Below are 12,214 nucleotides of genomic sequence, written 5' to 3' on the forward strand. Positions count from 1 at the left end.
ACTGGTCAGAACTCAGTCACCAAGCCCTGCCTAAATGCAAGGGGGACTACTGGGCAGCCGGTGCCCCGCTGTGACTCCCTGCTATGGACGGGGAGCAGAACTCTGGTAGACAGCCAGCATTTCTGCCGCGAAGTAAGGTTCCTGGCAGCCCCCCACCCTGACCTATGTATCAGCATCACTGTGATGCTTTCAAAAACGCATGGGTTTTTGAACCGCATACCCAGGGCTGGGTCTGCAGCCCTGAGCATTCTGACTCAGTGGGCCTGGGATGGTGCCTGGGAGAAACTGTACTTTCAAAGGCACAGCCTGGGTTGAGAGTCACTGGTATGCTCAGGAGTTTATACCCCTGAGACTATTTCTTAGCAGTTTTTAAAATTATTTCTTAGCCTTCTCATGGTGAACAGTGCTCTTTAATTGGCTTCAATTTTGTATCTCCTGGTAAAATAGTTCTTGCCATGATCAAAGGAGGCTAAGAGTCAATACTTTTGTCCAGGTGTTCAGTAATAGAGTATCTGGAATGATGACTAGTATAAATTGGATTAATTTTATATCAATATGTGACACAATAAAATAATGCAGGTATGTGTAATTGATGATTTATAGATTTCTGAGAAGCGCAGTTGTTCCCTGTGCCATAAAATCATTGTATTCTGAAAACTCTTCTTTGAATGATTTGAAACTTTTTATATTTCCTTTTGTGTGCTACAGGAAAAAAGAATAAAAAATAAAATTTGACAATTTCTGAATTCTAATGTAGTCATCTAAAAATCATTACCAGAGAATATTTAGCCTATTGAAAATATTCCTAAACAGGGGTGCCTGGGGGTGCTATCAGTGGAGCATCAACTCTTGGTTTCAGCTCAGGTCGTGATCTCAGGGTCATGGGAATAAGCCCTGTGTCTGCTTTGTCTGCTTAAGATTCTCTCTCTCTCCCCATCTCTCTTTGTCCCTCCCCCACCCCTACTCTCTCCGTGGAATAAATAAATCTTTTAAAAAAGGTATTACTAAACACAAATATTACATATTAAGGTGCTATCCTCATTAAACAGATTAAAATTAACTACTCCTTTCTTGTTCTCCCACTGCATTTTGTATATATATTGTCTTATTTTGCATATATGTATTTAAATATTTTATTTTATATTTACTTAAATATATTTATTTGTTTTGTATGTATACAGTGTCTATTTTTATTAGCTAGGGAGCTCCTGACAGGTAAGGCCAGTATTATCTCATTGTCTTTATCTTCTACGGTGTGTTATATAAGAAACGAGTACTCAGAATGTGTACAATGATTGGAAATCACTCACATCATTTAACCTACTCAATGCATGTTATGTGCCAGAGAATAAGCAATGAGTGGTACAAAAATCTCTGCCCTGAGAGCTTGCATTTTGGTAAGTAAAATAAATACATTAAATGTAAGGTCTGTGAGCTGGTTAAAAGTGCTATAGAGAAAAGTAAAGACAGCATGTTGGTACAAGACGGTGGCATTTCAGCTTCCTATGGGAAGTTAAGGAAAGGCCTGAAAGGAAAGGAATTTACGTTAAGCTAAAGACTTGAGTCAAGACTGCAAGAAGTGGTGGACAAGCCTTGTCTATACCTGGGGGAAGAGCATCGCAGAGAAGGGGTAGGGAGCTTAAGCACTCTGGGGCCGGCATGAGGCCAGTGCAGGGGGAACAGAGTGAGCAAGCAGGAAAGTACGAGGAGTAAAGGCCACGTCAACCGGGCCTGCTAGGCTATGGTTCAGGACCTTGATTTTGGTTCTAAGTGACATGAGAAGGCTTTGAGCAAAAGGGTAACTTTGCTTATACTGAAAAGATTCATTCTGGCTTTTGAGTTTGTATTTGGCTGCAGAGGGGCAGCAGAAACAAAGAAAACAGTTAAGAGATGGATGTGGACATACTGTTGGAGATGCCTGTTAGACATGTAAATGGAAATACTAACAAGATATTAGATATGAACTCAGAGCTCAGGAGAGAGATCCAGGCTGGAGATATAAATGAGGGAGTTTTCAACCCAATGGTGGTAATTAAAACATCGAGACTAATTGAGCTCACAGGTGATGAGTGTAGACAGAGCTCCGGGGTGCTCCAAAGTTAAGGTGTCAAGAAGATGAAGTAGCAAAGGCTAGTGCTGGACATTACAGGAAAATACTTCTATGAGAAGGGAACTGCAAATAACAAATATTGCTAGGAAGTCAAGCAGGAAGATGTGAGGACTGAGAGCTGGCCCTTGGATTTAGCAACATGGAGTTTAACATGGACTTGACAAGAGCTGATGGGGAAGCCAGATGGGAATGGGGTCAAGGTACTTGGAGGAGAGGAACTGGAGACACTGGTAGGGAGGAAATGAGTCATGGGAAGGTGCTTAAGGAGGGTGGAATCAAGAGGGTAAAAACATCTTTTTTCCCCCCCAAGAATGGAGAAGTAAGTAGCCTGTTTGAGGGTGATGGGCATAGTCAAGTACAGGGATAATGTACTTGATGTTTTAAGAGGGACAAGGGAGAATTGTTGGAGTAACATCCTCGGGTAAGGCATGAGGGGAGGGGGAGGGGCTGGCCGCAGTAAGAGCTGGGCATTCATTCTGTCCTGAGGAGGAGGGACAGGGAGGACAGAATAGGAGGCCATAGATGTTAGTAGAGGAGTAAATGTGGGGAGGAAATTAATTATCTAGCAGGATAATAATGAGTTCTTTCCATTTTACAATCTTTGCAAGATGGGTATTATTATATACTTTCAGAAGATATTAAAAGAAACAATTCATGCCGACATATGGGTTTCTGTGAGTAATGCAGTGAGAGCAGTTTTAAAGCCTACTCTACAAGCTTACTCTAGAGTCAGGAGCGACCTCTAGTGCTTCATTTAGGTCATTAATTTTTTTTCTTGTTTTCTTGCTCTTGAATGTACAAAATAGTACTATCCACATTTTATATTATTTTTAAAGAAACGATTACAATTCACAGCTCAGTTTAGAAAAATACCAGGCATTTGAGTAAAATAAACCCAAACCATCTGCAGTCCAAGCTGGAGTTGCTATTATCATTATTTTCTCCTGTAAGTATATCATTCTTTGCCAGACTGCCAATACATATGTTCATTCTGCTTCTTGAACCAGTGGTTTTATCAAACCCAGAGGAAGGACAACTGGTGGGTCACTGCTGATCCAAGACAGAGCAATTCTCTCAATGCTACACAAAGTACAAACTCCTCATATTTTTCATTCCTTGTTTCCCTTGATCTATGTTTGTCACTGGGTTTCCTCTGCCTGGGATGTCCCCTCACCCTGCATTAATTCATTTTCTTAGGTGAGTCTTTCCTGATCTTCCAGACTACCATAAATGTCCCCTATTATATAATCTTACAATGGCCTATGCATCTGCCATTCCCCCCAACTGTAATGAAATAGTCGATTTGGTAATGATTGTTTAATGTCTGTTTGTTCTGGTAAATCATGAGCCATGTAAGGGTTAAAGGCCGTGTCTGGCGTTTTCACCGCCATCTCCTCAGCACTTAGCTCAGTGCCCAGCACACAGTGAGGACTCAATAAATACCTAAATATGGTATCATGCGGGAGACTCTTGCCATGCCCCTTTCAGATCCCACTGCAACAGAGACTGCATTTCAGAAGTGGATTTCTAGCTCTTGGATGCAATTTGCAATTGCTTTAGGTGCACCTGTAACAGACAGAACAACGTGTTAAAAAACTATTCTAGTTACTCTTTCAGTAGCTCAATTTAAATTTCTAGCCGGCAAAGCAACTCTTTACAAAGAAGGCTGAATCCTCAGATGTGACTCAGAACTTATCAGACCATTCTTTTTCCCCAAAACGGAAGCAAGGGAAAGACAATAAGATGCAAATAGAGAGGGAAGTACAGTGCAGCCATATCCATGACCTTAATCCACACAATGTCACTTATTCTCAGATTTAGAAACATTCTGCCACCTACAGGACTTAACTCAGCAGCAGGACCACTAAAATGGACATGGTGATAGTGTTTACCTGCCGTTAGGGCACCCCAGCCTCATCTTTAGATTCTTTCTGAGAACTTCTACTTAACACCAGAGACGGGTAAGAGTGGAATGATTGGTTGTGAAATACCACACCACAGTTCCTTGGATTCAAGACGTGTGACTTGGAATTGCAAGGCAACACAGTAAAATACTCTTGAGCCGGAAGTTGTCTGAGTCTACCTGGAAAGGCTGTATTACGGTATCTTCTGTCCCTCTGCCCCAATTCTTGGTGTTATAATTTTGATGTAGTCCTTTCAGGGCCCTGGAAGAGATTCTCTTCTATTCATTGACCAAAGGCAGGATTTTTCTAAAATCATAACTTTTTAACATTTTTATGTAGGCATATATAATGATTAACCCTACTCAATAGGAATTTTGTTTATTCTGAACACCTTCTGATTAAATCATCAGAATTAATACACATACATACCTATATCTGTGGCAATGTTTTCTCAAACTCCGTGTTCCTTCCTCTTCTGGAGCTCTTCCCCATATGGTTTGTGTGGATGGCTCCCTGTCATCCTTTGGGTCTCAGAGAGGCCTAAGAGAGGCTTAACCTGACCACCCAATCTACTTAGTCCACTCTTCCTTTCCTCTCTTTTGTAGACCCTGTTATTTTCCCACATCATTTATCGCCAAGTCCTCATATATTTATTGTGTCCATTCATCAATTTTGTCTATAGCACTAGTCTGTGAGGTTCCCAAGGACAGGGACCTTGTTTGTTTTGTTCACTTTTGTATTCCTAGAACCTAATTTCTTTGACGTATAGTAGGTGCTCCCTAAACAACTGCTGAATAAATGAATATTTCCTTTGTCGTTTCACTTATACTTGTTCCTTCTACTGCACTTTAGTTCCTGCTATTGCATTGTACCTCCCTGGGGGACAGGAGACAACTACAATGCTCCTTCCCTCCATCACGGAGAACCAAGAAGGCAATTCCCTTGTTGAGAAGCCGAAGGCTTCTCCTGGGCGTCTGTCACGCACCCAAAGGTGCACAGTAATTGTATTAGTGATAGCCAGTCTGAGTCAGGAGAGCTGTCAAAAATGTTTTTACAGTTCCACTCACGGTTCTTGGGCACCCAAAACTGCGAACTACTGCCATTACAACTAGGTGACAATTAGCACGGCGTTGAAGTGTGCGCGCGTGCGTTAATTAGCATAACGAACGGAGGCGTCCTACACCGTCTCTCTAAAATGAAATCCAGATGGATAGACACATCCTTCCTTCCTTCCTTGCGCGCCAGGAAGCTGAGCCTCTTGCAGCAACTCCTCTGCCCAATGGGGGGCGGCAGCATCCTAGTAACTCGCTGCCTGAAGATGTGTAGGTGGGTGGAGAGAGATTCGCGTTCAAAGTCTTTTTGACGCTACCCGCTCTCCGTAGCTCCTTAGCCCGCTTGAGTTTCAATGCGCGTTGTTGTTTGACGAAGGGAGTCCTATACACCGCCTGCTGCTCTCCTGATCATGGCTTCTCCGAGTTCCTTCACCTACTATTGCCCTCCATCTTCCTCCCCTGTCTGGTCAGAGCCGCTGTACAGTCTGAGGCCCGAGCACGCGCGGGAGCGGTTGCAGGACGACTCGGTGGAAACAGTCACGTCCATAGAACAGGTGAGGCGGCCAGACTGAGCGAGGGGCCCACGCGGGGACTTCTGGGAGCGGGAGTCCCTTCCGCGGGGCCGTAGGCGTGTGGAACTCACCGGGGAACTACTACTCCCACAGTGCACCGCGGTGCCTCCTCTCTGGGACGCTCTGGGCTTCCAGGCTTGGTTCTGTTGAGGAATGGAGCGTTTGTGGGGCCAGGTTGGGGAGGAGTCGTTATCAGGGTTGGTTGGGAGGGGAGGATAGTACCTGGGTCCTCTCTGGCTAAGGAAGCGGGGAGAATCGTGTTCTGTACCTGGTGGACTAAAGCAGCTCGGGCGGGTCAGACAGCCCGTTTCATTCGGCCGGGACATTGGGAGGTTTTCAGATGTATACTGCACTTTCCTCACCTGCTCGCAGTTTTGGGACATAGAGGGGACGAGAAGCGGCCAGAGTGTGGTCATGCCATTCCAGGGTCTGTTTAATTTCTGACCTACACGGCTAGGTGTAGGGCCTGCCTTGTGGATGGGCATCTTAATAGTCATTCAATCGAGTGCCAGCAGAGTATTGGACACAATGTTAAACGCTGGAAATACAAAGAAATAAAAGTTTCTGACCAAGAGCATGGCACAGCCTGGTTGAGAAAAACAGTACTGTCTGGAAAGCGCTACAATAAAATCATACATTTTTAGACGATTTACCATTCATTCACTGAGGCCTCCAACCTGTCACTTTGAAAAGTGCTTGAGGAATGAGTAGTGAACTCTTGTTTTTCTTTTCATTTTCCATTTGGAATTGTTCCCAAGTTATTGTGGAAATGTTTGCCCATCTGTCACTAGAAGTGGTTGAGAAGATTCTTTTTAGTACTAACAAGTAAGCATCAGGCTTTAGTACTAACAAATAAAATAAGATCTCTTAGTAAGATCAGTTCCCAGGCTTAACCTCAGAGAAACCTTCTTTGACTTTCATACCTGAACTTGGAAGCCTGCGTTTAGGCAAAATTAGTAATGGTAGTTATCACATTTTATATTTGTGACTATGAATATAATTATAAATTCATAACAAAAAACAAGGACTTGAGTACACAGTTACACACATAGTAGCCAAAAGCATATTATAACTGGAGATTTATGCTACATGGGGTTTAACCCTTACCTTTTGAATCTAGCTCCCCAGCTTAGTTAGCCTACCAGTGTGTCTTTCTACAGAAATTTTTGGTAAAAGATTGCAAAGAAGTCTCCCATCAATGAAAAACCTACAGGATCTTTGCTGTATTCCTAAGTGACAGACTGTAGAGTTTACTCAGGTCAAGCCTTTTCCTTTTCATGTGGTATAAGACTGTTGGGTCACTTTTTATGTAATTAACTGACCCAGCAGATAAGGATATGAACAGAACACTGGTGGAGAAAAGGGATTCAGAACAGGAACATTATCAGAAGTTTTACTGATCTGCTCTTTTTCCTCTAGTACTTTTTTTTTTTTTTTTTTTTTTTAGCCGAGTGTCCCTACTTAGTTCCTGCCAGGAAATACTGGCACTTTTATTTTAAATGTCAAGGCATAGTAAGTGATGCAAAAATGGATGGAACACGATTCTGGGCTGCCAGAGGGTTAGCCAAGGCCAAGGCTGGGTGCTGTTATAGGGTGTGTTTCAAATCTAGGCCTAACTATATGATAGATAGTAGAGCATCTTATTTGTCCTTTCCATGTCATTCTTCCAGTTCACATTTTAAAAGTCTGGGATAAACCATTCCAGAGAGTAGGAAGATGATGTAGTATCTCATACAAATGGTTACTTCAGTGGCAACACTACTAATCATAGTAGTATCCATTTACTGAGCGCCAGTTCTGTGCTAAATGCTCTCCATACATTGTGTCACTCAATCCTTTTCCATTTCACAGATGAGAAAACAGGCTTAGGTACTAGGTGGGTAGGTTAATGATGATATATATTCGTAAGAAGTACCAACCTTGTCCAGAGGAGTTGTCTACAGAAGACAGTGGTTATTCTTTTTGTTCTGTCCGTTTGTTTATAGGGATTTACTGGCAGGGTTTAATTTTGTGCCATTGCCAATAAGAACAAATGCTTATCTCCTGTTCCTTGTCTGATTATCAGGAGACTGTATTTATTTGCTAAGCAACAATTTGATAATAGGAATTAAACCTATAAACAGTGTAAGGAGCCCTTAGCTAGGGATTCTTCTGTTCTATTCATTCACGTTTTTATTTGTTCAACATTCTTGAGTGTCTTCTATGTGCTGGGCTCTGTTCAAGACACTGGACATAAGGCAGTAAACAAAAGAGGCCAAGTTGGTGCCTTTATGAAACTTTTGTTCTAGGCCCAGGAGGCAGTCAACAAAAAAGGGGGAAAAAACTACGTATCTTATCTATCTATCTAAATCTCCATCTGGCTATCTGTCTGATTTTAATAAGAAGTGCTGTGGAGAAAAAGAAACAGGATAAGAGAGATGAAGTATGCCAGGAATGGGTGGGGGAGGAGCAGGAAAGGTTTTTATATCAGGTGGTAAGGGAGACCATCTGATGATGTGCCTGCCACTTGAGCTGAGACCTGAAGTAAGTAAGGGAACAAGCCGTGCGTGCGTGTGTCTGGGGAAGAAGTATTTCGGGCAGAGAAAACAGCAAGTATAAAGGCCCTGAGGCCCCCCTAGTGCCTGATGAGTGAGTGGAGTGAGTGGTCACTGTGAGGGCAGAGGTTAGTAAACAGGAGAATAGGACATGAGGTCGGATCACGTTGGGCCTTATCAACCATTGTAAGTATACCTTCAGTTACCCTGACCGAGATGGGGAGCCATTTGGCTGGATAGCTTTTTGTCACCTCCCCAGATCCACTTTATCCTTTTCCACCCTGCTCTGTAGTTGTGCCCCTAGAGGTGGACCCGCACTGACATGCTCCCTTGCCCTACGGCCTCTGGGTGTATTTGGCCATGGGGTGTACTGATAGGGAGTGAGGGAGACGGAGGCTGAGATTAGCGCATTAACTCCTTTCCTGACAGATTGTGTGGTCTGGAGGCGGTCTCTAGACTTGAGGTCAGGACTCTTCACAGGCACCTTTCATTGGAGCTCTCAGGCACCCTCTCCGCTCCTTCTCTTCACAATTTTTCAGGCCTAGGTGGAGATTGGGTACCCCCTGTGTTGCCTGCCCTAGGGGACTGCACTCTCTCTTGTGGTTTCCCTACACCTGCCCACACTTTTGTAACTGGTTCTCTTTTTAAAAAAATTAATTAATTAAAAAAAATAAACATCTAATGTATTATTAGCCCCAGGGGTACAGGTCTGTGAATCACCAGGTTTATACACTTCACAGCACTCACCCTAGCACATACCCTCCCCAATGTCCATAACCCCACCACCCTCTCCCTGCCTCCCTCCCGACCGGCAACCCTTAGTTTGTTTTGTGAGATTAAGAGTCTCTTACGGTTTGTGTAACTAGTTCTTTGATAAACTCTCCTCAAATCACCCACTTCAGATGTGCTATCTCTTTCCTGTCAGGAATCAGACTGATCCACGATTGGAGAGTTTCAGCCCAATCTGACTAGCATTTTCACAGGCCCATGTCGGTCACTGTTGGGATTGTGAGGAGGTGAAGAAGGGTGCAGGGGGACCCGCTAGGAGGCTGTTGCAGTACTCCAGGTGACGGATGATGGTAGCTTAGCTCAGGCTGTGGTGGTGGAGATACTGAGCAGTGGTCAGGTTCTAGGTATTTGTAAAGATTTCTGCCTGGACAAGCTGTTTCCCAAATGGCTTGGTGCTTGGAGAAGCTTTTACAACTCTAGAAAACAAGATGTGGTTGTCTTCCTTTTTTGCGCTACCTGCATTTCCCCTTTTGCAAATGCTCTGTGATTCAGGCCTGTGAGTTAATACCAGCACAGTCTCAGAGGTAGTAGGTTTGCCAAAAACTGTTGCTTACAGAAGGTACGACTCCTGTTTTTCTTTTAGTTTGTCCTTAGAAACATGGGCAAAAGTATCCTCCACTTGAAGCGGCATGAGGTCATTAGACAGCATTCAGTTAAATGACAATCAATCGTGAGGAGTATCTGGAAGGATTAGCAGTCTTAGTTCCCGCCCTCAAAATTCTTTTCTCTTAGAGAGAAAAAAGAATATGCAGGAGGCAACCACAGAAGGATATACAAAAGCATGTAAGTAAATGCTACATTATGATTGCATTGCACAAGGGTTTGGGGGAGCGGAAGCCATATGTTGTGGGCTGAGGTGGTCAGGACAACTTCATGGAGAATGTTGGCTTATAAAGGATGGAATCGGTGGGTAGCCATTCCAGTCAGAAGAGCGGTTAGGGACGAAGACTCCACCATACCGGGCATGGAGGGGGCTGGTTGGCTATGGTAGAAAATTAGGTCAGCTGGGTGGGTGAAGCCAGGGGGGTTGGGGGTGGGTGGTGGAGAGGGATGGAGACAGGCTGGGGAGCTGGCTTCAAGAGTTGAGCGTTGTGCCACTGCAGCTCCTGACGGAGGGAACATCAGGGGTCCAGGAATGAATCCTGGACACCTTCTGTTGACTTATTTCAAGTTATAATCTCTGAAAGATTATTAAATGTAGGTGAAACAAGTCACTAAATACGATCAAACTTACTAGTTTTTTGCTCTTCGGATGGAAGGGACCAGAGCTCTGCTTGGCCACACAGTCAGCAGGCTAGCTATGGTGAACTGGTTTTGCTTTATTGAAATTCAGCATGTATCATGTTGCTCAACTCTAAGGTAATTCCAAATATCAAATTTCCCCCAGTTTTCCTATTAAAAAGTCCAAAAAAAAGTTTTTTGGTCAACTTGAAAATATACATACTTTTAAATGTGTAAACAAATCAAATGCCTACCTACAAAATTTAGATTTTATATTTAGGTACGTGTACCTTTCTAGAATCACACACTTTGTAAAATCACACTAATTTAGAAATATTGTTTTCCCTCTTTATTTATAAAAAAATTTTCCCCAAAATCTTCACCTACATCTTTGACCTTAGTATTTTTATCTTGCTGGAACCACATTTTGGGTCCACCAATGTGTTTCTCAAGACCACATTTTTGTTTTTTTGAGATAAATCCCTTTTGAATATGGTTAAGCATATTCTATCCCAAGTTACAGGTACCTACTTGTGTAACATTAGGACCCTTTTACAACGTGTCCAGTTGGTGTGTATCTGTGATCACCACAACTTTAACGTGTTCAGTTGGTATCTGTGATCACCACAACTTAACTACTATTTATTTACTTTTTAAAATGATCTTTAAAAGGATTAACAGTGGCAATTTAACATGTAGAAGTGTGAGTTCATATCCTCAGGAATAATTGCTAAATCTGTGCTTAATTTGTCATCTTTCCTGATACCATCAGCTTACCTCTATCAGCAACCAAAACAAACTGACTGAGGTTATTTTAGACTGATAATGTCAACCCCAACTGGTATTTTGTATTTAAAATAAAGGACCGAAAAAACCCCCTATATGCAGATGTACATTGTAAGGATTGCTTATAAAGTGATTTGTTTTTCCTGAGGATTTTTTTTTTTAAATCCTTGCCTTATATTTAATCTACTAATGATTCTTTTCCTGGATCTTCAGCATTAACATGAGTGTCAGGCAGCAAATCCACTTTCTGGAAGGGTCCTCCTCTGGGAGGGAGGGGGAGATGTTGGAAGAAGGGACGTGATAGTTCGTGATATAAAAGTTGGTGTGTCATTAGATCGGCCTTATTTATTTATTTGCTTTTAAAGATTTACTTACTTGACAGAGAGACAGTGTGAGAGGGAACACAAGCAGGGGGAGTGAGAGAGGGAGAAGCAGGCTTCCCACTGAGCAGGGAGCCGGATGCAGGGCTCCATCCCAGGACTCTGGGATCATGACCGGAGCCGAAGGCAGATACTTAACAACTGAGCCACCCAGATGCCCCTAGATTGGCTTTATTTTATTTAATTAATTTATTTATTTTTAAAAGATTTTATTTATTTATTTGAGACACACACACACACACACACACACACACACAGGGAACAGAAGGAGGGGAAGCAGGAGAGGGAGAAGCAGGCATCCTGCTGAGCAGGGAGCCCAATGCGGGGCTCAATCACAGGACCCTGGGATCATGACTTGAGCCAAAGGCAGATGCTTAATGACTGAGCCATGCAGGCGCCCCTAGATTGGCTTTAGATAGAAGCTGTGGAAGAAAAAGTACTAAATGCATGAGTTGCTTTTTACCATTTACCAGAATGGAAATTATTCTGTGCTTCTGACTGGCCTTATTCTGTCTGGCATTAGTTTGGGGCTCCTGACAGTTATCAAGCTAAGTTCTTTAGGACACAAAACAGGCTTGTAGACATTTATAGCTTCTGGGGCCATAGTTCTTAGGTATAAAATAAGCATATGTGACAGAAGGTGAACACTTAATTCTTTAGATTCTGAGGATCCCATTCTATTATTATTAATTTACTATTTTTCTGTTAGTTAAGCCTTTACCTCATGTGCACATTAACGGAAATCAAACCAACTGAGGAGATGGAAATGTGGACACCAGTAGGAACCAAAGAACTAGGGACTGGGGAAAAGACTAAACCAGCTGACCTCAAAGAAGGGGGACCATGGACTGATTCCAAACAAATGG

The 12,214-nt window shown here is 42.9% G+C and overlaps 1 protein-coding gene across 1 annotated transcript in view; it reads left to right on the top strand.

Annotated features, from left to right (window-relative positions):
• Positions 1-5,277: 5,277 nt before the first annotated feature.
• The window catches only part of FNTB (farnesyltransferase, CAAX box, beta), a 65,632-nt gene continuing 58,695 nt past the window's right edge, over positions 5,278-12,214 (top strand). The window contains exon 1 of the mRNA XM_047735490.1: positions 5,278-5,620. Within this exon, the coding sequence (XP_047591446.1) occupies positions 5,477-5,620 (144 nt within the window). The 5' untranslated portion in view covers positions 5,278-5,476. The remainder of the gene's footprint in view (positions 5,621-12,214) is intronic.

The sequence above is a fragment of the Lutra lutra genome, chromosome 7 (genome assembly GCF_902655055.1).
Source record: "Lutra lutra chromosome 7, mLutLut1.2, whole genome shotgun sequence".
In the NCBI taxonomy this organism is placed as follows: Eukaryota; Metazoa; Chordata; class Mammalia; order Carnivora; family Mustelidae; genus Lutra; species Lutra lutra.